Genomic DNA, 25,782 nt, shown 5'->3' with positions numbered 1-25,782 from the left:
AAGCAGAGCCACTTGCCCCCCCAGGCCACAAAGAGGAGTTGGTGTTAGGATATATTTACACTGGAGGTGTAGTTTCCAGCTCAAGTAGGCACACCCGGGCTAGCATGCTAAGAATGGCAATGTAACCATAGCAGGGCACAGGGCACAGGGAAGGGTTAGTCACCCAACTACGTATCTAGAGTTTCACACAGGATTGTATTCGGGGCGGCTAGCCTGTTCTGACACCCAAGTGTTGTAGCTACATTGCAATTTTCAGCTCACTAGCTCAATCAGAACTAGCGCAGGTATGTCTACCTAAGCTGGAAATTATACCTCCTCCAGCTCCAGTATAGACATACCCATAGAGCCTCATCTTCTGCTCTCTTTTCATGTCTGAATTTAGTTGAAACTCAGTTCTAATGTGTTTATTTGTCTAGATACAGAAAATGCTTTAATTTCTCACTTCCTTATATGTCAAAAATCATCAAATTAGCCTCTTCCCCTTCCCCTCGCCAAAAACAAAAGTCTACAGGATGAGAAGGGAGTAGGAATTTAGGAGGAAGAAGAGGCCTCAACCAAGCCAACTGGTACTTCTGACAAGAAAACCAAAGGCCCCAAGTCAGAGTTAGCAAGGAGGAGCACTCTGAAAACAATGATGAGTTTTGATTTTACAACTCTTCTGGACCGCGATGATTTACTTCCAGCTGTGTCTGGCTTGCGTCAGAGAGAGCACACATACTGCAGCACATTTGCAGAGATGGGGCAGAATTATTAGTAACCGTGCTGGTTTACTAAACACTAAAACCAAGTTAACATTCATCTCAAAGATTTAAAAGAGGATTTGAATAATGTAATCATCATTACTCTGCAAGGGCTACTTTTAAAACACAGACCAAATAAATACATTCATGGATTGAAATCGCACTCTGGGATTGGCTACACTCACTCTTTGGTGCAGGGTTCCTTTCCATCTCCTACAGCTTACCTCTGTGATTATGTGTAACTACCTCTGTTACAGTATCTCTCTGAACTGTAGACTTGAGAAGGAAGGTCTCCGATAGGTTACGCTCTCTCCCAGTAGGTTTAACCATAGTCCTGTAATAATTACACTTCACACTTACATTTTCAATACGCATCACGCTTTTTAACTAATTCTCACTGCACCTGTGTGAGGAAAGTGAATTGTATCATCTCCATTTTAGAGATGAATAAGCTGTGACGTGGGAGAAAGTGACACAGCTGCATAGCAAGTAGGACTTAGTGTCAGACAGAGGATTAGAACTCAGGTGTTCCTGGCCTTGTGCACCGTATCCTCTGCTTTGGTACAGACAGGGCTGGCCTTGGGAAAATGGCGTCCTAGGCAAACTTGTATTTTGGCACCCCTATCACCCCCGATCCCTGCTGCCCCCCTGCAGTGCTCAATTGGTATTGAAAGAGGTGCCAGGGCTCAACCTTGGCACAAATTAAGCACTGGCTGGGCAGCTGGAAAGCGGCAGCTGCAGTGCAGAAGTAAGGGTGGCATGGTATATGGTGACTGGTCAGTTTCTCCTTGTGGGCTCTGTAAGGGGAAGGCAGGAGATCAGCTCCTGATGCCACATATCCTAGGTGAGGAAAGTGACCGGGATGCACAGAGCACCTGGAATTGCTGCTCGCTTCCCCCTTCCAGCCCCGGGGGGGTTGCGAAGGAATGTTTGGGGGAGGCAAGCAGCAATGCCAGGTGCTCTGTGCATCACCGCTCACTCCCCTCCAAATGTTCCTCCACGGGAAGGAAGCAGGGAGAAATCTGAGCACCCCCCACATGTCATGTCTGAATGTTTGGGTGGGCAACACCCCCATGACCTTCCAAACTCCACCCATGCATGGTGCTCCCCGCTGTCACTCACTGCTATGGGTGCTCCCCTGCCCATTGGCAACGCGCACCTCTGAGCTGTGCACTGTGTCCCCTAACCACGGCGCCCTTGGTGGTCTCCATGTCACTCACCATAAGGCCAGCCTAGATACAAGGGGATTCTTCCATTTTGGCTATGAGCCAAATGCTGTCTTGAATATATGTTTGTGACTTCAGCTACCCCTTTAACTCCAGTGATGTGCTAATCTGAGGATGGAATTTTGCCTGATATCCCTCTGATCAAGATTAGAATTTACTCCTTAAGTTTTGTGCTTCAGGAGTCTGATCAAAGCCCATTGAAATTCATGGAAGTCTTTCCACTGACTTCAATGAATTCTGGATCATGGCTTATGACTTACGCCTATAGAGCATTCTGGGCAGGGTTGGGTTTTGTATTTCAGATTTTAGGGTCTAATGGTCTGTCAGTGGCTGAATCCCATAAAGAAATTTGTTGATTCAAGATCTGCATTTTCTGAATAGTTCTCATTACATCATTCCTGATCACTGGGGTATATTTGGTGCTGTGGACAAAATGTCCACCCAGAATATAGCTGATACCATCAAACTCTGTATTGATGCGCCAGACACTGCAATTTGAACAAAGAACTATTTGAACTAGTTCCTATGTCACTTATCACCTCTCACCTTTGTGTATACAAAGTCATATGCTAAAAATTAAGCTCCATGCCATTAAGCCCCTAGTTTTTAAATATTATGTTTAACTTTATGCTGCTAACTTTTGTCAATGGCTTAACTCTCCTAATAATTGGCACACAGCACGTAAAAAGATATGGCTTTAGCTGACTTCACCAAAAGGATATTATCACTTATACTGCTGTTTCTTGAAAAGTATTAGCACTTTCAGCTTTTACTCTCTCACTGACGTCAATGGAAAGGTAAGACTGGTTTACACAGAAATAAACCAATAAGGATGTACTGCATTATATAATTACTAAAAGATAATCTCCTTTGTTTGTAGCTTTTATTTATTAGTGACTCATATGGTCCCAGGACAGAACCCTCATTGCTTTTAATGGCTTAGATTATTCCTTCTTGAAAGCTGAAGAAAAATGGTTACATGATAATATGCTAGGGCTCAATCGTACAGTCCTTACAAGGCAAAATTTCCACTGAAGACAAGGAGTGCAGGGTCAGATCTCTAATGGCAATCTCCTTTCCTAGGGACGATGGCCATATCAATAATTCTGCTGCTTGTTATTTTACAAGTGCAGTGACTTAATTATTTACTCTGTCTGTGCCTGACTACTTACTACTTTAAAATTCAAGACAAAATTGCCAGATTAAAGAGAATAGAAAAACTGAAACTTAATTCCCAGGAGTTGAGATTTTTTATGAGAAAGGAAATAGTTTAACTTCAAAGTTTTAGAAAAGTAGTGTATTGTCTTTCCCCCTTTCTTCTGTAACTTTATATTGCATTCTGCTGAGTCTATACAAAAGAGCAGAGTAAAAGAAATATCCCTGATAGGAATAAGGAGTTTGCTATAACGTTGCTCACAGTGGCTTCGTCTGGGTTTTTTTCCTTCAAATTTTCCTATTGAGATTGCCACTGGTAGGAGTACTAGTGTAGACATAATATCAGTGGTCACTGGTGTTCATGAGCAGCGTGTCATGTAGACCTTGAGCAGGGTTAGACAATACCATGCTTAAAACATCAGCAGCTGCTCTAAGCTGCTTAGAGCCCTGGCTAAACTAATGCTCCCATAATTGGTACCAGTGGTATTTTAGCAGTGGGATATTTTAGCAAAGAATTCCTCCCAGAAGTGTTGAGGAAAGTGTGAGCAGAGATCATGCTAACTCCTTTCTCCTGTTGCAGATGTTCTTTTTAGGTCAGTGTCCATTAACTTAGCTCTTTTTGTGGATCCTCAGAAGAATGAAGTATCAAGTTTAGGAAGAAGGAAGAAAAAAGATAAGTTTCATAGTGGCATTTTTTTGGAGACTGGTAATGGAACATTAGGCATCATATGAGACTATCTTTTAAAATATAGGGCAGTGGGGGACAATCTTTTTTAGAGGGATTGTCTTCACTGCTAAAAAGATTCATTTTTTACCTCAGGGTAACTAATGTGCATGTGCTATCCTGAGGTTAAAAACACAGAGAAGACAAGGCACTTTAGTTTACCATGAGGTAAACTACATGAGTCAACCCTAGGCAGGCAAGGATATAGTTCTGACCTCGCCTAGTTTAACTTGTCATAAAACTAAAGTGCCATGTATTCACTAGTGTTTTTACCTCAGGATAGCTCACATGCATTAGTTACCACAAGGTAAAAAAGCACCTTTTTTGCAATGAAGACATGTCCTAGGTCTAACCTTTCACAAACATTGTATAGACTTAAAAAAAAATCAGAACAAAAGTCCCTTGGATTAATGGTCAGAGGTGGAGCTGGGCTGCTTCTAAAGTCGCAGTTATCCCCGTCGTCATTAAACCATAAACTAGGGACAGGTGAGACTGCCATCAAAGATAAATTCATACACTTTGAGTAGAATCTGGAATGTCATATAGAGCTGGTCAGATTCATTTATGTTCGGACAGATCAGTGCTAATGGCATTTACATTATCTCATGATGCCACAAGACAGAGGAAAAATTACACCATAAGTAAACTGTAATGAGTAGAGAATGTGCTAAATACCAGCTAAATAAAAGTATATTACATTAAATTAATTATTTTAGAATTGCTATCACTCTTCAATTCTGTTCTCATCAATATGCTGTTACTGCCTCAGCAGCGACCAACTTCCTAACGCTTTTCAGGAGAGCCAGTCTCATGATGCAGAACACAACATGAATAACCAGATGCTGTTCTCAGTTCCCCCAGAGTAAATGCAGAATAACTCTACTAAAGTCATTGGAATTACTTTACATTTACTTTGGAAGAACTGAGATCAAAATCTGCCACAGGGGGTTTTAATTCAGAAGTGAGTCTAAACTGCTGTAATTTACACCTTATTCCTGAGCATGAGTAAAACCAACTAAGACTCAGGGTTTGTCTACATGAAGAATTAGTGCATGGCAAGCTGGCGTGTAAATCTATAGTGCACTAGCTTGCTACATACTATTGGCTGTGTGGATCCTGCTACCATGCACTAAAAGTTTTATAGCGCATTTTGACATCCTGCTGTCACTACAGAACTTTTAGTGTAGCAGGATCTGCATGGCCAATTAGTGTACGGTTAGCTAGTGCTCTGTAGCTTTCCACCCCAGCTGGCCATGCACTTAGTCTCTGTGTAGACCAGCCCTCACTCAGTACACTCACACTTGCTTACGAATAGGTGACCTGCACCCAGTTACACATCGCTTCCAATTTTGGCCCACTAAGTCTAAGGGAATCTATATTAGTGTAATTGACAGACTGGAGGAAAGGGATGTAGTAGGAGTAGGAGGAGGTAAATAGGAGTATATTAAAATAGTGGGGCAGGCTACTGATTTGATCAAATTTAAACTTAGAGGGCCTACTCCTGCAATTCCTACACACAAAATAACTCCTAATGATTTCAGTGACCATATTCCAGACTAAAAGCACATAGTACCTTTTCAAGCCAGATGCTGGCTGTGCCATTTTGTGGATTGCTTAGAATTTTGAAAGTTCCATCTTCATTTCCTGATTCCACAGAAAAGTTTATGAACTTGAACTTCATCTCTTCATCCTCGTCTGTTGCTGCAATAGTTGTTATTAATGTACCTACTTCTGTATCCTCAGGAAAACTGAATGGCCCATACTGCATTTAAAAAGATGAAGGAGAAATTAGAAGTTCTATTTCTTATTGTGCTACTGTTTTACACCTTCCCTCAGGTTACTTTTAGGTGCAGAAAAAGAAAAGAAGTTGGTATAATTCATGATGATTGCTCCAGTGGTTATAACGATATACTATCCAATAATCATCCTCTCTCTATTCATTTAATCTAGGATTGGTTTAACTAATGATTATTATTTGTATTATTTCTTTGTGATAGTGTCTAGAGGTCCTATTCTGCAATGCACTGTACAGACATGTAGAGGAAATTGTCCACGCCTCAGTGATCTTACATATGAACATACCAAGTGGTTATAAAGCAAACGAAGGGGATAAGGGAAGAAGGAGAAAGTTACAGTAATATAAATATGTTGTTGCATAGAAAAGTCATATGCACAATTTGTAAGTAGACAGTCTTTATATAAATAGTAAATAAACATGTTAGTACCAGAAATCCAGACAAATGCTCCATTTTTCATTTTTTACTCTGACAGATCTTTGACTCTCTAGCACTGTGTATCTGAATGTATTTGTAAATGCATTTGTTATTGTAACCTTAGAAATATTAAATTAATATTTGTGATGAAGTGCAAGGTCTCATACATAGAGATTAAGGGAAGGATTTTCAAAAACACTCACTGTGGGCCTATTTCTGCTCCCACTGAAGTCAATGAGAGTTTTATCATTGACTTAAGTGGGAGCAGAGTTAGGCCAACACTGAGCATGTTTGAAAATCCTACCCTTAACCTTTATTATATCTATCTACATATGGAAGTGATTAAACTGCAGGGTTACTTTGCATTATATTCAGTGCACCAGGGTGCCACGCTGTAGGATGTCAGCACTCCTTTGACAGCTAGCTATCAGAATAAAGTTTCCAACTCTGGTGTGTTAATCTTTAAATTCTGTCCCCACTGAGATCAAACATTGCACCTTCTATAATAAGAGTGACAACATCTTAACAGGGCTGATAACAATCGAGAGCACTTGGAATCGCTTCTGTGTTTTGTGCTGTGTTTATTTTGCCCTTAAGCAACCCAGGGAAACATTGAAATTACAAGCAAAATCTGTCGTCATTCCTTTTGAAGTAGTACTCAGTTCATCAGGACTGTTTGTCTGAAGCAAGCAAGCCTCTGCTTTTATAGAATAATGTCGCAATCAGTAAATGGGATGTTGTCAAAGCTGCTACAGTCAGTCAAACTGTCATCTACCGTTAAAAGTTTCATGAGTCACTTCTCAGTGTTTTACTGATTCTTTACGTGTCTTTATACACCCAACTCAGTGTTGCTAATGTTTGCGAGTTTATTGTGAGTCTTGTGAAATGTGATGGTCTGCTTATAGCCCAGCTCCTAGAGACAGAGTATGTGACAATCTCAACTTTGATTTAAAAATATGAAGAGAACATTTTTTGCCCTTATGTATGTGGAGAAAAGCTTAAAACTGTGACCTGAGTGTGACCTCGTACAAGTTCAAAAATTAGGAAGGGGAAAAAAAGAGCCCCACATTTATTTATTTATTTTTCTAAATCTTGTGTTTAAAATAATCTCATGCTGTGCGGGGCCTGACTCCAGGAGTTTTGAAGATCTGGTGTTGACAGTACTATAACTCCATGTGTACATAAGCGCCCCTACATGCACACACCCTACTCTTCTAGGGGGGTTATTTGCATCCCCTCTGTTATCACCTTTGGGATGTGCAGGCAGGATAGCAGTATCTTGAATTGGAAAATACAGCACTATGCACACCAACAGAAGTACCTACCAACCATCTATGCACCAACATACACACCTATGCAGGAATCCATCCATATCTCCACATGCACACCTGCATATACAGCCCCCCCCCCCCATATACGCATGAAGCTAGCAAAACTACATGCTGCTAGTCAAACATGCATCCACTCCAAACCTGCAGACACCTTTTATCTACACAGCAGTACACATGTACAAGACACAAATACAACAGTACACACACACACACAAGCATGCATGTACCCATCCATGCACAAATATAAGCCTCCATACACTCCATTTGCAAGCATGCATGCATACAACTACCCGTGTGCCCCATCCACCTATTCATGGACATTGGTTTGTGTTTCTTCATTAATAAAGACATTATTTCATTACCCCCACACTACATCTCTCTCTCTCTTGCTTGGACTGTTGAATCTAGTGTGCTCTGCGTTCCCTTCATCAGTAGAACTGAGAGATGAATATGGCATGTGTCTTTACACTTCTGTAATATTCATCACTTTGTGGATGTCTTTAAGACTAGACCGTACCTTCAAAGACACTGATCTACACATCCTGTAAATCACTCACATGCTGAGTGAGAGGGTTACCTTTGTCTGTGAGAACACAGGAGGGCTGTCATTTACATCCACAACATTAATCAAAACTGTACAAGTACTGCTGAAACCTGGAAACAAAACAGAAGATTTTTTTCAGATTTCTTGACCAAACTAAGGGTTTGATACAGAAGCAGCTATTCTGTAATGGAAAGGTGTCTAGAATGCCTGCTACAGAGTCAGCAATATTGTGCTTTTGAAGAGAGATGATAATCTATTACTATTCAGGAATCTGTTACTATTCTGGGCCTTATCTGAAGACTACAGAAGCCAGGAGAGCGTAGTCTAAGTGATGTTGCAAAAAAAGTAAATGCAGTTTTGGGTTGCATTAACAGAAGCATAGCATGCTGGGGTCAGTACTGCGCCACTTGTTAGGCTTCAGCTGGAGAACTGTGTCCAATTTTGGTCACTGCTGTATAGAAAAGATGTAGAGAAACTGGAAAGGATCCAGAGGCCAGCAACAAATATGTTCAAGGGGATGGAATGCAATTCTATGGGTGCAGACATCATAAAAGGGAGCTGAAATAGCAGTTCCTTAATTCCAAAATTGCCTGTATTTCAATGTGCACGCGCACACAAATATAAAAAAATATATCTAACATGTACAACACACAGATCCACTCAGAAATAGTCTTTCCCTCCCCCTCTTCTCTACCTCAGCCCTTCCAATCTGAAATGCTGCCTCCCACTCGGTTGTACTATATGTCTCTCGTGCATGCGATCACTCAGAAGAATTCAGGAATACTATACTATACTTGGGTTGTTTTTCTCCAGGGGCTGTAATGTGTTTATCACCATCATCTGCATGTGGAATGGAGCAAGATACATTGGTTAGTAGATGAAACTGAGGCCAGATTCTCAGCTGGTGTAAACTAGCAGAGCTCCATTTCCTTCACTGGAGTTACACCAATTTTATAGTGTCTGAGAATCTGACCCTTAAATTCTAGACCTGGCTCTGCCAACCTTGTACAAACTGTTAATAATACTAATTTCTTTCCCAGGGTGGTAGCAGGTTAATTTCACTGGAGAGAGAGTGAAACTTTACAATCCAGACTGAATAAATTACAGCACAGAACTGTGCCAAGAGCAAGGCAGGTACCAAACGAAGACTCTGACAGACGCAGTTTGACCTGTGCTTGGCTCCTGGAGTGGGTCACTTGTGGCAGCCTCCTTTTGCAGCTTACTGCTTCCTCCATTACGGCTCAGCTGCACAGGCTGGCCCATTGGAGGGGCAGACCTCAGGCTCTACTCCCACCCCATCTCTACACTTTAGCAGCAGCTGCTTTTCCTCCCACCTCTTCACAGCATCCGGCAATGCCAGGACCCAGTGTGGGGGTTTACAGGGGCGTCCTTGTGCAGGTATGCTACCAGACTCATAAGTGGTCTTTAGTATTTGTAAAGTGCTTTCAGATCCTCCCATGAAATGTTATAGAAATGCCAAGTGTCGCAGTCACTAAGCTGCACCCTATGGCTAAAACCAGCAGGTTCAGGAGCTCTAATGGTGCTGTGTCATTGGGTGACTGCTAAATAATCATCTTGATTCATGGCAGTGGCCACATAACAAAGATGTATCCAGAATGTGGATGTCACAGCTACTGTCTGACTAAATATTTACATGTAGGAGGCCTACTATGCTAAGCAGTTTCCCAAAAAAGGCAATTGTTTTTAGACTTAGTGAATTTCAGTCCTGGGAAGTGATACATGTTGTGACAATTTCATGCCATCTGCAACTTGGTCAATGTATTTAACTGAGGGAGTGTTTGTTTTAGGTGAGTTTTTTTGACATTGGGCACTAAAACAGCTTAATAACACATCACTGAATAGACCCCATGATCCTTCATAACACCTACCCCCCTCAGTCCCAGCAAGATCTGCTGCTAGAACAAGGAGGTGATAGTGCTTTGCAGCATTTGTCTTCTGTAAAGAATCCTGTAATGTTATCACTCCAGTGTCTTTGCCGATACGAAATGAAAAGCCTTCTGCCACTTGAGGCTCCTGCCTCAATATTTCATATGCAATTTTAGCATTGTTGGTCTTTGGATCATCAGCATCTTCTGCTTTTACTGTGATAATCTCACTTCCTGCACACAGAAAAACATCACCAGTACCAGTGAATAAAGAAACCGTATATGCAGCAGTTAAAGAAGTCTTTTTAAAGCAGTGATTTATTTGTCATTTCAACTCTTCAGTTAGCATAAGAAATGAGCCCAAGCTGCAACGTTTAGAACCAGATCCAAACTTTTCCCAAGATCTGCAGTTTGGACCAATTTCTACTTAATAATATACAGGATTCAATGAATATGTTGGCAAATTATATCTTCACAGGAATACAACCAAAACAAGAAACTGGACCAAAGAGATAGGAGAAATGAACATGGATATTTTAGGTACTTTAGGTAATATTAGTACCAGTAGGTATCCTTTTAGGTAATATACTAGCCAAATTTTCCCATAATTAATTTACAAAGGTTTTCATTTCCCTTTTTTACTAATCCTATTGGTTTATATTTAATTTGTACGTTTTAAGGTGAATAACAGATTCACAAAGTATTTAGTTTTCTATGACTCACTTCTGGATGCAGTTTACAAAATGACTTACAGGAACAAGCACTCTTCTTTGAATGCAAGGGGACTGAGTTCAAATGCTCTCCTTGAATTTTATTTTAGCTCAGACTAGATGATCCTAATGGCCCTTCTGGGCCTTAAAAATCTATGACTCTTAATTACATCTCCTGCCTCTTGTGCAGGCAAAGCTCTCAATGAAGTCTTGCGTACTAAGGATTGCATGACTGGACCCAGGGTAGAGAATGGCCATATTATTAGTACTGCTTCCAGCCATATGTTGACCATAATAAGCATTTTGCTGCCTGTGATGCAGTAGATAGATGACTCTCACCTTTGGCTGTGATCTCCTCAAGTTCTACCTGATAAATCTCCTGGGAGAATACTGGCCTGTTGTCATTCTCATCCATCACTGTTATCAGGAGCTCCAGCGGATCAGTGTACAGCATTCCATCCTTGTTCTCAGCAAAAATCTGAATCTCATACTGACAACGTTCAAATGAATTCGTAAGAAACTTTATAATTAACCTAAGAGGTAATTAACTTTATTCATTTAATAGAGTTTAACATTTTTATTTGCCCTTATGGAAAAGTCCTACTGAATGCAAATGAGATGGAACCAATACTATTATGTAAAAATTAAATGGGAATTCTATAGAAATTTCTCTAAAAGTCTACAGACTTTAATAGAGAATGAGATGCTTTCTTTAGGATTTTAAGCCATCTCTATAGAATATTATAGCAGGGATATAATTCTGTGTGATAACAAGCCAAATTAATTTCATTCTCTATTATGTTGTACAGAATTTTTCAATGCAGCTTCTTATGCTTTACATAGTGTATATTTTTGCACTCCTTAATCTGGCAATTTTTCTATTGAAACCAATGGGAGTTCTTCTGGAGAAAAGAGTGTAGGATTGGACCCATAGCATTTAAAATTGTTTCCCCTTTCCCTTCCCTGTTCTACAGATTGTTCCTTCAGCTGGAGGAAGTGATCCATATGAAATTAATTCTTATGCTACTCTGTGCTGCATGTGAACCATGACATTGGTACTATTGCTAGCACAGTCTAACTTGGAAACTAAGCTTTACCTAAACATGTTAATCTTGGGTCATATCCTGAACATGAGACTTTGTCCCATGAGCTAATCATTTTTGGATTAGCATGCCTCAGAAAGACAGAGCCAGAATTTAATTCTGATTATAAACTATGCAGATAAATATTGATCAAGGTTCAAATGACAGTAAGATAAAGGTTCTTTTTGTAACAGATCTTCAGACCCCCACTTCATTGGACATGGTGCATTGGACATCAGCTTTATATATCCTAGTGATAAGAATCTAGAGTTTGAAGGTAAAAATTGTATCACTGATGGTAGAAAGTAGATATTAGATACCCAAATGCCAGCTTGCAGGCTTTTCAACTACATGGAAGGCCAAGGGTCCTTCTATAAATACAAAGGCCATATGTTCCCTTAATACTGAACAATCAGCAGACTCTGTCCTAAATAAACCCCTTGGAAAAGTGTGACACTTGGCATTGTGGTCAGGACATTGCCTCCTATCAACATGTAGCTCAAAAATGTGCAGACAATGGGGCCCAGGTGCCTGGTGGGAGCAAATTCAGAAGAGACCCCAAAGGCCAATTACAGCTAGGGATTGCTTGAGAATTACAGTGCTCCATCCAGGCTCCCCTTGCTCAGGAATGCACCCAAACAGACATCTAAACGCTCTGTCTCATCTGGGGATTATTTGCAACACAGCACAGCCCAAAATCTGTCTCTGTTCTTCTCAGTGGGCCAAAGCCTGAGGTCCTTACTCCAATTTTATTCCCGTAAATGCCTGTTAATAGTAATGGCATTCACCAGAACCATGACTGAATACAATCTGGCTGAAGATTTTAAGATTTAATCCAGTGGAAACAGCTACCTGAGCAAGCAGAGGTCAGAGTGATACTGACTCACAAAGACAGACAGTATTAATGCAATCCATTGTATTTGGATAAAAGAAAAACAAAATATTGGCTTATTTATACTTGGGAGTTTGCCGAAGGTTGAATATAAAGAAGCTAGAGTTGCTCTGGTATAAATGATAGCAGAATCTATCACTAATAAGGGAGGAAGGCTAATCTAGGGGATAGGGCACAGGTTTAGGTTTAACTCCTGGCTCAACTTCCTATATGAACTTGGGCAAGTCATTTAATAGAACCCATATTTCCCTATCTATCTGTAAAATGGTGATAATAGTACTTCCCTATCTTGCAGTGATGAGAGCCATATAAGAACATAAGTAGATAGAGACTCTAGTTGCATGGTTTTAACTTTAAGATTCTGTTTCACACATATGCAGTTTAGTTAGTGAATAAGTATCCAGTGAATCTTCTCCTTTGTCAAATCTTCAAGTGCTAATTAAGGGTTGGGTACTGAAACTTCAGACTTATTCAGCTAAACTCCCTATCTGGTCCCTATTTTCATATTTACCTCTGCTTGACTTTCTCTGTCCACTTCTTGTGTCACATAGATATTCCCTTGTAGGTCAATTGAAAAAAGGCCTTGAGGAAAGCTTCCCTTCAGATAGTAACAGACTTCTTTGCTATTCCAGTTAACCTGGAATCAAGGGGACAGACAGTCACACAAATGACAAGTATTGCAAGTTTCACGGGAAATGTCATTAAAATAGGAAAGGCTCCATCTCCAGACTGTGCACCAGTGAAACAAGTTGATAGTTTCAGTTCAGTCCTAGTGGACAAGTGGTCAGCAACAGCCACTGTCACAATGATCACTAATTGGCATCTTTGCGTAGTCTCAGTAGAGAAACAAGAGATTGGCTACACACAGAAAATGAACTGTCTTCTCACCCCTACAGGTCTTCCATTCAGGTCAGTGATGAGGTACATTGGCAGAGCATCATGGGGTTGTTTGCACAGTTAGCACCCATACTTGCCTTGTGTGATGCATGAATGGAGGCTGCTGATCTATGGAGTTACCAGTTCAGCACCTGTCCTTAAAATTGTGTTCACTTTTTTAGAGGTAGTCATAGGGGGTGAAACTTGGAACAAGCGCCATTGCTCTGACACCAAGATAACATGTAACATCTGTCTTTAAAGAAGCTGTGGTTGAAAACCAAGCCATTGTGCTTTGCCACAAGCAACTTTTAAAAACAATTTATATTATCTGAAAACATGGTTCTGGGAATCAAGAGAACTGAGCTGTATCCTCAGTACTGTCTGATTCACTGTGTGGCCTTTGGCAAGTCACTCATGGCCTGATTTTTCAAAGCTGAGCTGCTCCCATTGACTTTAATTGGAGTTGCTGGTATTCATCACTTCTAAAAATCAGGCCATCCCTAACCCGTATGCCTCTGTTATTGTGAAATAGGGATAGTAGTTGCCTACCTGGCCCTTGGAGTGTTTCAAGGCTTAAATACTTAATGTTTGTAAGTGTGCTTTGAGATCCTTCAGTGACATGCACTATAAGGCCATATTGTTGTTATTCAGGCCTCAGACAAGAGGTGCAAATGTCCACTGTATCCCAATCATCAATATTTATATCAATTAAATTAAAAAGGATAATAATGCTTGGATAACTGGGTGCTAAAAATAACTGAAATTTTTAGGAAACTTTGGGACAGGTTTCCTCTTAGTTATATGGTATAATCTGTACATCCTCACAAGCCAAAGCAAAATCAAATCAGCAAAAGATTTGCCTGGCATTCTTTAACAGACTGAAAGTTAAATCACTTGAGATTGATTTAAATCCAAAATTAAATTACTAGAGCTAAAAAGATCTGCAATATCATACTGATAAAAAGTGATAAACAATTTGTAGGCCAGATATTATAAGGGAAAGTGGACAAGCAAACTCAGAGCAAATTTTTTACTGTTGCCATAGAAAGGTAGTAGCTACAAACACTTTTGTTTAGATTGTACAGCCCTGGTAGAATATGGCCTGTCAGTTGTTTTCACAAGCATAAACCCTTTCAGCTCCATGAACAGAGCAGAACAGTTCCTAACAAGGAGAAAGTGGAATGGTAACTGTTATAAATGGGATGAGTATAATGCCTCATCAAGTCTCAAAATAACAGGGGAGAAGCCATTATGGAGGCCTTATTCTAATTTAAACGCCCATTTATTTATGTTACTACTAATGTGTTTCTTGGGTGAGTTTGTTTAGATTTTGTGCTTCTTAACCCAGATGACTCTATTCCCAAACTATGTACATGGAGTTGTGTGGCTGAAAACTCCCTTACTGCATTTCTTGACTTGCCACCAGAGAGGAGGAGGAGAGACAGTGCAGTCTGTGAGCAGTGTTTAAAATAAGAATGTTATTTTAAGCAACCTTTTTTCCCTCTCTTCATCTGTTCATTCCTGAGGGATTCCCTTCAGAGTTCCAGTAAACAGAACAACAGCAGGTTTCTGTCTGTACATTACACAGTGCTGGGTTTCTGGCATTGCTGGAATGGGGAGGGCTCTACAGGAAATCAGGCAGGTTGGGATGAAGAAAGCTGGGGAAATCTAGCAGTGATACCAGCTATTGTTTCTATCTGTAGGGGTATGAATGGCAAACACTGGTGCTGAGCTTTAACATGTGATAGATAAATATATATGGTAGTCTGAAAAAACCAATGGGTGTTTAATACTATGGTGTGGATGAAACATACATCCATCAGTCATCACTTTAAGATCACAGAACAATAATCCTTTTCAGCACTCCTAATTAAAATCACCCTGCTGCCATGCAGGTTTTACTTTGTCTTTTTATATTTCGACCACAAAAATCCTTTCATAAGGAAGCTACTCTCCCAGGCTTCAGTTCTGTAAGTGCACGTGTAAGTAATATTGAATTCAATGACACTATTCATATACCTGCATCAGAGTTTGTAGGATCAAAGCCCATCCTACTAATGCAGGAGAACTCTCAGAAATAGTTCTAAGGAACATGATGTCCTCAATTCAGCCAAGTAACATGCATTTGAAAAATCTGCCTCCTTGACTCACCTTTGAAATGATCTTTGGATAAGTCACATTTAGGTGTTCTTGAAAGAGAACAGGACTTGGAGCTATCCAGGTGTTCTCCATAACTGCAATTTCCACGTTCGCTAATGCACGATATCCCAGAGACTGATTTCCCAGGTCTTTGACTTGCACAACTAGTTTATAATGGCTGACCTGGGATGAGTCTAGCAAAGAGCTACCTGCAAATAAAGATAATCTTGTCAAATATCTTTTTGCATCCCTTTTAGCAGAAACATGAAAACTGGAGTGGGGACATGAAAACAGTATCCCCCCTTCTTTGGTAGGTTTGACCAAATAATTAGGCCAGTAAATTTGCTGTGGGAGTCAGGGATTCTGTAACTTCCTATATTCTACATCCCCCACCCCACTGCCTCACACAATGAAAGCTAACTTCAGCTCTGCCATTGCCACAACAAAGTCGGGTAAAAGTGCCACCTCTGCTCGCTCCAGTTGGAAGCTGGGGCACTGGTGGTAAGTATATTGTTTCCCTGATATCATCTTTTGTTGCTGGCAGTGGTGGAATATTTTCTGTTGAATCTTCCCTCCAAGGTGGCTTCTGCTGCTGAAAGCCACATGGAGCAGCGTTGCCTGGGGCAGACCATCTGACAGTTGCAGACTGTAGAAGAACCTACCATGGGAGGGAAATGCTGTTTGTAGGCTCCCTGGGGAAGGGTGTGACAGGGAGGCAGGTGAAGGGGAAAAATGAGAGTTGGAGCAAGGGAAGAATTCTGCTCAGGTCCAGGATGTGACTGGAATTTGCCATCACTTACCTGCAATCTGTTCTGCAAATTTCCCGTGACCGACTAACTGTTCTGTGTGTAGTGTAGCACAACTTTATCCCATTGCAGAACGTCAGAATAAAGGCTTCCGTGGTTTTCATTAGGACTATCCTGTTCCCCCCATTAGGGTCCATTCACTTAATGCTGCCACATCTGCAGCTGTATTGGGTCCTACGGCCTTTGGGCCCCACCAGCTCCTGGCTGGTGGCCATGTCAGTGTGATGTTTGCCGCTCACACTGTAGTGCTGAAAGTGATCGATGCTGATCTGCTTCATTCTGACAGAAAGCTTTTGAGGGGAGAATAACTTAAAACCCCAGGGATTCAGGATGTTTCTCACTATAGTGCAGCCCTGGCTGGGGCATATCACAGACTTCCCCCATTACTGTTCTTTAACAGAAAACCACCATCTCCCCCTTCCCTAGCTCCTGTCACACCCCACTCTCCAGGGTGGAACCCATCCATTATTACCTGCCCACCAGCCCAGTCTAAGTGCGAACATGTCCCCCTTGCTGGATGGCAGGGAAGTATGGAACAGGTAGGGGGAGGAGAAATTCACACACTGAACCTTGGGCCTTGTAGTAGGAGCTGGCTTTGCAGGGGCCCCCAGATTTGCTTTAAAAAACACCTTCCCCCCCTCCTTACAGCTCTGTCAAGTTGGACATGAGGGTCTAAGCCCATAAGTGATTCTGTCTCAAAAACAGCCAATACCTGAAAGAGGTGCTTGAATGAAGCAGGACATGAATCCAAAGATCGGTGCTGTGCGGGTTCCTGGGGAGAGCCAGGGACAGCACTTTGCCTCACACCAGCAGCCTAAGGCTTATCTCAAATTGCATTTTTAGTAGGAAAAATAATAGGAACCAGGAGTCAAATCAGTAAATAAATAAAAATTGAAGCCGGGGGTCCCCTGGTCCCTGTTATAGGGAGGCTGTGTTCCATAATTCAACTTTTTATCTCACTGAAAGTCAATTCCTGTAAAATGTATTTAAGACACTTTGGGAGCAATACTTCAATAGATGCCTCCATATTCCTCTAGCCTCATTTCAGCTGACCCTGCCTCGTTATGGGTTTGTCGCTGCACTAAATATGCACCTTTTGATTAGTCTAATTAGAACAGAGCCCAGCTATAAGTGATGCAAACAAATCCCCGTGGTTGGTCTCCTGTTCCTGTGACCTTTAACCTTTATCTAAGATCCAGACAAGACCTCTCTTAAGAGATGACCCCTAACTATTTTTCAAGGCAACTCTTGAACCCCAGTCGCATGGAAAAACTTAGAGCTACTATCTCAGCCTTGGGGTTGCTTTCAAGGGCACTTCACATACATTAGCAACTCCTATCTAGCATTTGAAAATGTAAAAATAAGTAATAAGTAAAACCAGGGCCCAGTTTTCAGACCCGAGGGCTTGCATTTGCACACCTAAATTATGTGCAGTCACTGTTGCCGTAACACCATTCACAAATGACCAGCTATCCCAGCTTCATAAGTAGTTATGATGCAGTGTTTTGTGACAATGTATTGCTGAAGGGCTGGGGCAGGGCAGAGAAACCAACTGAAGCAGAAGTGCTGGGGCTGGGCATGAAAACAAAGAAACGCTAAGGGAAAATTAGGAGCGGAGGGACAAAGTGGGCAGAAAGGGGTGGGCAGGGTGAGCTGTGAGGAGAAAAGGAGGAGGGGCAAACTGCCCCAGGAAGGTTGGAGGGCAAACTGGAGGGTGGGGGGGGCCCTCCAGCCACAGGTAGCTGGGGGAGGGAGGAGAGACACAGATTGTGCAGTCAGATGCACCTGGGTGGTGTTAAAGTCCTCGCTTGCTTCTGCAGCGGTCCAGATGACAAAGCAGGCAGCTGAGTTGAGGGTGAGGAGGCAATGTAGATGGTAGCTGGGGTGGTGGAGGGGCGCTAGCGGTGGTGGTGGGGTGGGGAGTAGATGGATTGGGGGTAGGGCTCCATGCTGCTTACCCCTCTCCCCACAGCAACAATAGTAACTTCCCCCACCACCACAAGAGCAGAGATGGCACAGTCACTCCCAGTCCTGCAATAAGCAAGCCCTCTCCACAGCTCCTGGTGCAGTTCTGAGTGCTCCCCCAGCAGGAGTGGTGGTGGTGGTCTTCCTTCTTCTCCTCACAGGCAGCAGCAAACAGTAGCAGCAAGCTCTCAGGCGGCAGCAGCAGCAGCAAATAGCCGGCCAGGAAGGGCCCCACCCCCACAGGTGGTGGTAGCAGCAGCAGGGGCAGCAGGGCCATTCACTCCCCATAGGGAGGGAGGCCAGCAGAGCCCCCAAACAGCAGCAGCAAAGGGTGCATAGGGAGTAGCCCCCCAAAGAGAGTGCTAGCTTGAGAGCCCATATATCAGCCCCAGGAGCAGCAAGTCCCTTTTCCCCTGGTAGCTGAGCAGGGGTTACTCCAGGTTAATTAATGCACCTGGAGCCAATCAAGGCCCCACCTAGGACTTGTTAAAAGCCGCCCCTCTAGAGAGATGGTGTGGCTGGAGTTGTGGAAGCGAGATGAGCTACCAGAGAGTGTGTGAGCAGGCAAGATGCTATTAAGAGCCAGGAGGGTTTAGGAGAAGGAGCAGCACGCTGGCAGGAGAGAGCCCTGCAGGTACAGAGACTGGGGGAGGGGAAACCCTGCCTGAAGAGGGTAAAGGACCTTTCCTAGGCTTGGAAGCCTGAAGGAAAGGACCCTACCAGAAGGGGAAGATAGAACTGGACATTTGGCTCAGCACTGCCACACCCAGTGGGGCTGTCAGAGCTTCCCCTGGCAAGGAGGCCAGGAAGGGCCCCTGTCCGAGCAGGGTACAGACATTAAATCAAGGAGCATGGGGAAGTAACCCAGGGAAGCTAGCAGCTTTCCTGAAGCCACAGCACAAGGCTGCTATTTGTAGGGTCCCTGGGTTGGGGCCTGGAGTCAAGGGGGGGGACTGAGCCCCCACCCCACCCCCTACTGGCCAGTCACTGGAGGGGCAAGAGCCCCAGCAAAGAGACAAGGGCCTGTGAGAACCAGAGACAGGACTAGCTCCCAGCAGGAGCAGCCATTTTAGAGAGGCTGCATTACCCTCCCCCACCACTAGAGGGTGGAAGAACACACAAGGGTGAAGCAGTTCCCTGACCTAGCACTAGAAGGAAGTGCTGGACCCACCGAGATAGAAGAGCTTTGTCACAGTATGTATCACAAACATGTGCATGCACTGTTGAAACAATGCACCTTTGCTCATACAGGGCTCTGTAAATCTGGCCCCACTATCTCTTTCTGTTCCACCCTTTTGTTATTTTCTAGCTGCTGCTATATTGATCCTGTATTTTGAGGGCATTTTGCTGTATAATAACCTACCTGCATACTTTAATTAAAATCATGTTAATATTCTCTTGGGTTAGACAATTTGCTACAACACCTGGCAGTTGTAAAAGAAAGGGAAGTCTAAACCAGCAGAACCTGCTAAGAGTATTGAAACCCACACAAGGAGATTCCTTCTTCAGCTGTTGTAGCATGTGATGAAACCCACTCTAAAGATGGGTATTCTATTGTGACAGAGCAGCTGACATTTAACCTAGTAAGGACTTCTCTTTGCCAACATTTAATATTATTCCATTTTTTTTCTAGGCTTTGTATAAAAGTTATTTTTCTCATAAGCCATTTAGTTCCCCCCTCCCCACTGATATCAAATAGGCACAGTTTGTTCCATGACTCAAATTATGGGTTTAAAAAAGCTATAAAGATTGATTTAATCCCCTCTCCATTTGTATTGATGTAATTTAGTTGCACTTTCCTGAGTTTTCTATGGCTGTTACATTTCCATGGACTTGGTCTTTGTGGACTCTTTCTTCCAGTTCACAACGACTGCTGGTCTGTGCCCAAAATGAATTTCTAAAAAGCTGTTCATTGCATTACAGAACCACGAGTACAACCTGTCATTACTGGCGATGCAGTGTGTGGGTAGACAGAAAACATCTGGCTGTATTTTTCAAGGATAACAATGTTTACATGCTCAGCTGTATTTTATAATTTGCAGCTTCAGAAAAATTGAACACAAACCAAAACCTGGTTCCACACAGAAAGGATTTTATTCACAAACCAGGTAGAAATCTGTATGATTAAATGGCTTCCTGCAGTATGACAATATGGCTGGGTAGCTGGTGGCACAGTTGAAAGGCAACTAGAAGCCAACGGCAGGGATTCCACCAAGGATGGTAGATGATTTAGTCAACTCATAGGTCATGATGAAGTGATACTAAAATGAGTAATGTCATGGGATTAGATTGATTCAGATTTTTAAATCCTCTAAATATGCTAGAGTCCTGGTGAAGATTCTTGGAAGGGGCTTTCTTATGATGTCAAAGGTAATAGATGCTTTTGGAAATGTAATATATACAAATGTAACAAGGAATTCCATCATGGACTGGCTATTGCACTCAGTTACTTTTCCACTGTGTAGGAATTTCCACTATCCAGAAGCCTTATCAGCAGAGTGCATATGCAAGTTTATTTCAATGAGGCTTTCCAGTCTATTGGTACATAAACAACGTATGTGCCAGTTTTCAAAAGGAGAGCACAAGCAAACTTGTCAAAATATTCTCTGTCTACTGTGCCTGCTTGCTTTCTGCATGTGTGCACACAAAAGGAGGCAACTGACCTCGGGCCCTTCAACCTTAAAGAATAGATTTAGTCAGACACTTCAATACAAAGGACAGAGCTACCCACCAGTATCTTACCTTCTGCAGATAATGAAATAGCCCCTGTCCTTGAGTCTACCTGGAACATATTCTCTGAGGGTTGGCTTGGTGTCTGAGTGAGGATTTTATACCGTAAATCAGCATTTGGTGTGGAAGGGTCATCCAAGTCAATAGCACTGACACACATGAAAGATGTTCCTGGGTTTAGAAAGATCAGATTGGATTTGGTAGCACAATGATTTATCTAAAAAACATTTTAATTCAACATGAAAAATGCTTTCTGTAGCAGAATTTTAGTTCTCCTTCCTTAGCTTGAATCTTTCCATCTAGAATCAATTTAACTGTGTTGTACCTATAGGCATTTTATACATGAATTAATTTTTTTAATTTAAAAGTGACAGAGTAAGTATTGTGTGTGTATAACTTCCCCTCGATTGCTTTATTTAACCTGGCTTTGTGTATTCATGCACGTATAATAGATTTTTTTGTAAACTTACATCAATTAAGATTTTAAATCCCAAGGCTCTCTCAGATGCCTACCATACGTGAGATGGTACACTAAATCCTTTGCAGTTATGCAGCACCTTCTACATAAGGCACTTGGAGTTCTGTACAAGCAGTGAGGTAAGCCTCACAACATCCTTTATTATCCCTGTTTTACAGGCTCTGTGTTGCCAACTCTCACAATAGTTCGTGTTTTTCTTAAAGTCCTTATCCCTGGAGTCATTTGATTCGGTGAGACTCCCAGCTTTTAGTGGGGAAAAAGTAAACGTCTGGCATTCATGGTGGCAGAGACAAGTTTGAAAATGTAACTTGAATGCACCCTAAAGGCTCAGAAACTGGAAGGCAAACATAACCCCCTGCAAAAGTATTATTATTTTATTTTTAATCTCCTGATTTTAAGACAATCTCATGATTTTTGAGGCCTGACTCAAAAACAGCAGCGCCGGCTGCCTTTAAGTAGTGGTCAGAGAAGAGCCAAGTTCTGCCCTTGTTTTTGCTCCTTGTTTAAGTGGAGTTGCCCAGACGCAGAGTTGAGAGCAGGACATGGTTAATGGATTATATAATCAGTATTCGTAAAGTGCTGATGTCACACTGACATCACAGTCATTTGGCGGGTTAACACACACCGGAATTGAGGTGGACAGAGTCCCAAGCACCTGCCAACTGACCTGGCTCCCTTCCTTTGTGGATAAGCCATAATGATGGTCCACTAATGTCTTTAAGGATCATTCCTGGGGATGAATGGTACGAACTATGAGGCTCAACACTTCTGCTATGTTCCTTTTACTAGTGTAGTAGGGGAAAGTATAGTTGCATAAGGGTTAATAGTTGGACTAATAAAAATTGGAAAATAGAATCAGGAAATGCTGTTAGGTTAAATGCCAGTAATATATTCAGATTGCAGCAGTATAGTTCTCTGCCTGTTTTTCCTTGGTCCTCCGTTTTTGTGACAAATTGTAGCAAACGACAAGTACCCATTAAAACTCATTTAGCCTTCACACTATGAAACCTTCTGTTACTGTGGCATGAGATTGCGAGAGATGTGGAAGTAATCATATGGAAATGCACTCCACGTTTTTTATAACAGCTACAATACAAAGAACGCTGTCAAAAACCCCCTCCTGGGATATGATGCAAAGCAGCATGACCAAAACAACCCACATGAAAGCGTTGAGCAAGCTGTCAAACTTAAGGCAACTACAGATTTCAGACAAAGAAATTGCATTATTAATTTAGAGCCTTATTCTCTTATTTACACCTGCTTTACAGCAGTATAAACCAGGAGTTCAATGCAGCTACTCCTGAATTTCAGTAGTGTAAGTACCACAGCCTCTTACTTTGTGTCCTGACTAACACCTGTGTTAGCATAAAATGCTATTTTTCCTACATGAGAGTTTTTTTACACCCCCTTTGCTCTCACTTTGCAGGGGAGTAAAGTCAGTGGAGAATCAGCCCCAGTATTTAACCTAGACACACTTAGGGTATGTTAGACAAGGATGAGTGATGTTTTTAAAAGGATGCTTGCTAATGCGTGTTAAAATTCTACTGTAGAAAGAAGTTGTATTTTAACATGCTAGCAGGTAGAGGTGACACATAAACTCCCTCCTTAGAGTTTACCTCAACCAGCTAACATTAAAATACAACATGCCATGTCACCACTTGAAGCTTAGAATGTGGGGTTTTTTTAAATGCTACTCAAGACAAATCCTTATGCATTGAGGAGCCAGAAGAAAGTATAAGTTAAAGTAGGGTGGGAGTTATCCCTACTTATGCTACTTAGACCTCTTTGGCATTGATAGAGTGGAAGCAAGTATTGCTAAGGGAGTCTGTTAGTGTAGGGCAATCTCATCTCACTTACACATCTTTTCTGATCTTGGCCTTCTCTGTGGTATTAGGTGACTAACTTAGACTTAAGTTTTCTGAAGTTTCCACTAATGTTGGATACCTCAGTTCAAGGTGCCCAAATTGAGACAACTACCGTGCCTTTGTTTCTTCACCTGTAAAGTGGGTAATACACTCTGCTCTTCCACAAGGGAGTTGTGAGATTTAACTGATTAATGTTTGTGAAGCACATTGAGATCATCAGTTGTGAGCCTGTAAATTCAAAGTACCTCAACGTCTACTACAACTACAAGATAGGAAATGCCCCAGAGCAACTTGCATGTACTCAGTGCAGATGCTGAGTCAAGGTGGGATTGTACTAGTGTCTATGAGAGCCGACTTTGGCCCCTGTTTCATAGAATCATAGAAATGTAGGGCTGGAAGGGACTTCAAGATGTCATCTAGTCCAGCCCCTTGTCATCTCATGCCATCATGATGTATCACTTGGAAGTTAACTCCTTTCACTGAGGTGCCTGACTTTGGAGGGAATAAATTTTCAAGAAACCTTTCCCTGTGTTTCTGATAACACAGTTCACATTCAAATGTCTTTATTGACATGAGGAGTCAGATGCACAGGCAGATTATGGTGATGGTTTAACCAGATCAAACTTTCCGACTTCCTGTATGAAAGCCCTGACATTACCTTGGGCTCCATTTTAAAAACATTCTTTTTTTGACTTAATGCTCAGCTAGGCAATAACGTTTGTTTAAAAATACATTGTGAAGTTTATCTATAAAACTAATGATAGAACAGTCTAGCGTCTAAGATAGCTCCTTTTAGCCTTCTTATCTCCTTCCTGACATTTCACTACTGAGCATCAGTGATCAGGAAGCTTTGTACTGACATCTGAAAGCAACTACAGAGCAGCCCTGTGCAAAAGGCTATGGAACAAGCTGTCACATGGTTTCTATATTTTCTCTCTTGTTTACTGCATACATATCGGCCAAACGGCAAATAAAAAGAACGTGCTAATCCCAAAGAGTAAAGCACTCAGCTTCTCACATCCACACATATGGTTGTGGTTATCTCAAAGGAGGGAAGCCATTTTGTACTTGTTCATTTTCCCTCTAGCCCCATCGTCCTCAGAGAGCAGATAATCTCTGAGTTGTTTCTAATACAAACATGATACAATTTATATAAATGGATAGTGTTAAAAATGGAACATTTGATCAAATGTACCAAGATTAGTGCGCACAGTGTATAAAAACCTTGGCATGAGTCAAATGGCAGAGGAAAGTAAAAATGAAATAGATCTTTATAGAAAGGAGCTAGAGAGGTCATTATTACCTTGCTTTGTCCCTTTGCTAAGAATTCCAGAGAACATATCCTCAGTCAACACTGGCATGTTGTCATTTTCATCTTTTACTGCTATTGTTATGGTTACAGGGTCAAAAAGCAGCTGCTCGTCTTCATCTTTTACAGTCACCTGATTTTAAGAGAACCTGCATTTCAATAATACTCATTTGCACATGCTACCTTTTAAGGCTAATGTGAAGGTATGGGTACTGTTTCTTTAAATCTATAACATGAAGCCAAGAAGAGGGGTGCTGAGGTAGGCTCTAGGCAGAAGCAGTGGGAAGCTAGAAGAGGTTTAGGGATAATGCTATTTTATTTAAAGTTCATTGTTCAGTGTTAGAAGACAGTTGTGATTCTTTATTGTTGTCACATGACAGTAAGATTAATATACACTGTATATACACCAGCCAACTATGATTTCTTAGTGACTAATGTGCTGCTCATTGTGGCCACCTGTAAATTTACCACACTGGTGGGGATTGGACCAAAATCATCCTGCATTAAAAGGCACAGGCTACTAGCACTTGAACTGAAGGAGAATCCTAATTAGTTTTCAGCAGTATGGGGTCTATGATACTCAGATCAGTTCTCATTCTATCCAGTAGAGGGCAATACTCAAAATGGAACAGAAAAACAAAACGTAACATAGAGGTTTATATGATAAAGCAATGGTGCCCTCTGGCCTCTCCTGGCCACTGTGCTAACGCCGGCAATATGCCTCCAGAGGCTGTGGGGAGAGGATGATCAGAGACAGCTCCAGTACTTCCTTTGTGAGGATGCAGTATGCACCGCTCTTCTGTTCACTTAGGTCCCCAGCCAGTGCAGCAGGGGAAGGGGAGCACGGCCTTGCCTTCACTCCCCTATCCCCAGGCCTTTCAGGGTGTCTTGCACCACTGTCACTGGTGCTAACAGCCCCTAAGGAAGCACACATTCAGGGACTGTGGTTGTCCCTGACTAGGTGAACAAAGGGAGAGAGTTCCTTGCACCCTCTTGTGCATCCAGACAGGGCTAACCATAATCTGGCCCTTTGGGTTGTCCACAGACAAGGCTGTGTAGATAGATCCAGACATCCCAATATCTGTATTAAATGGCATTCCCATTTCATATG

General features: G+C 41.9%; 1 protein-coding gene across 1 annotated transcript in view; it reads right to left on the bottom strand.

Moving 5' to 3' along the window:
* The window catches only part of CDH16 (cadherin 16), a 59,905-nt gene that overhangs the window by 20,585 nt on the left and 13,538 nt on the right, over positions 1–25,782 (bottom strand). Inside the window, exons 5-12 of the mRNA XM_067540092.1 lie at positions 24,666–24,804; positions 21,032–21,190; positions 15,531–15,727; positions 13,015–13,140; positions 10,869–11,019; positions 9,823–10,053; positions 7,967–8,043; positions 5,419–5,607 (exon numbers count right to left, since the gene is read on the bottom strand). Of these exons, the coding sequence (XP_067396193.1) occupies positions 5,419–5,607; positions 7,967–8,043; positions 9,823–10,053; positions 10,869–11,019; positions 13,015–13,140; positions 15,531–15,727; positions 21,032–21,190; positions 24,666–24,804 (1,269 nt within the window). The remainder of the gene's footprint in view (positions 1–5,418; positions 5,608–7,966; positions 8,044–9,822; positions 10,054–10,868; positions 11,020–13,014; positions 13,141–15,530; positions 15,728–21,031; positions 21,191–24,665; positions 24,805–25,782) is intronic.

This window comes from Emydura macquarii, unplaced genomic scaffold, assembly GCF_026122565.2.
Source record: "Emydura macquarii macquarii isolate MOO-44397 ecotype Brisbane River unplaced genomic scaffold, CSIRO-AGI_Emac_v2 contig_561, whole genome shotgun sequence".
NCBI lineage: Eukaryota > Metazoa > Chordata > Testudines > Chelidae > Emydura > Emydura macquarii.
The sequence above is the reverse complement of the archived record's forward strand: the minus strand, read 5'-3'. Positions and strand labels throughout refer to the sequence as shown.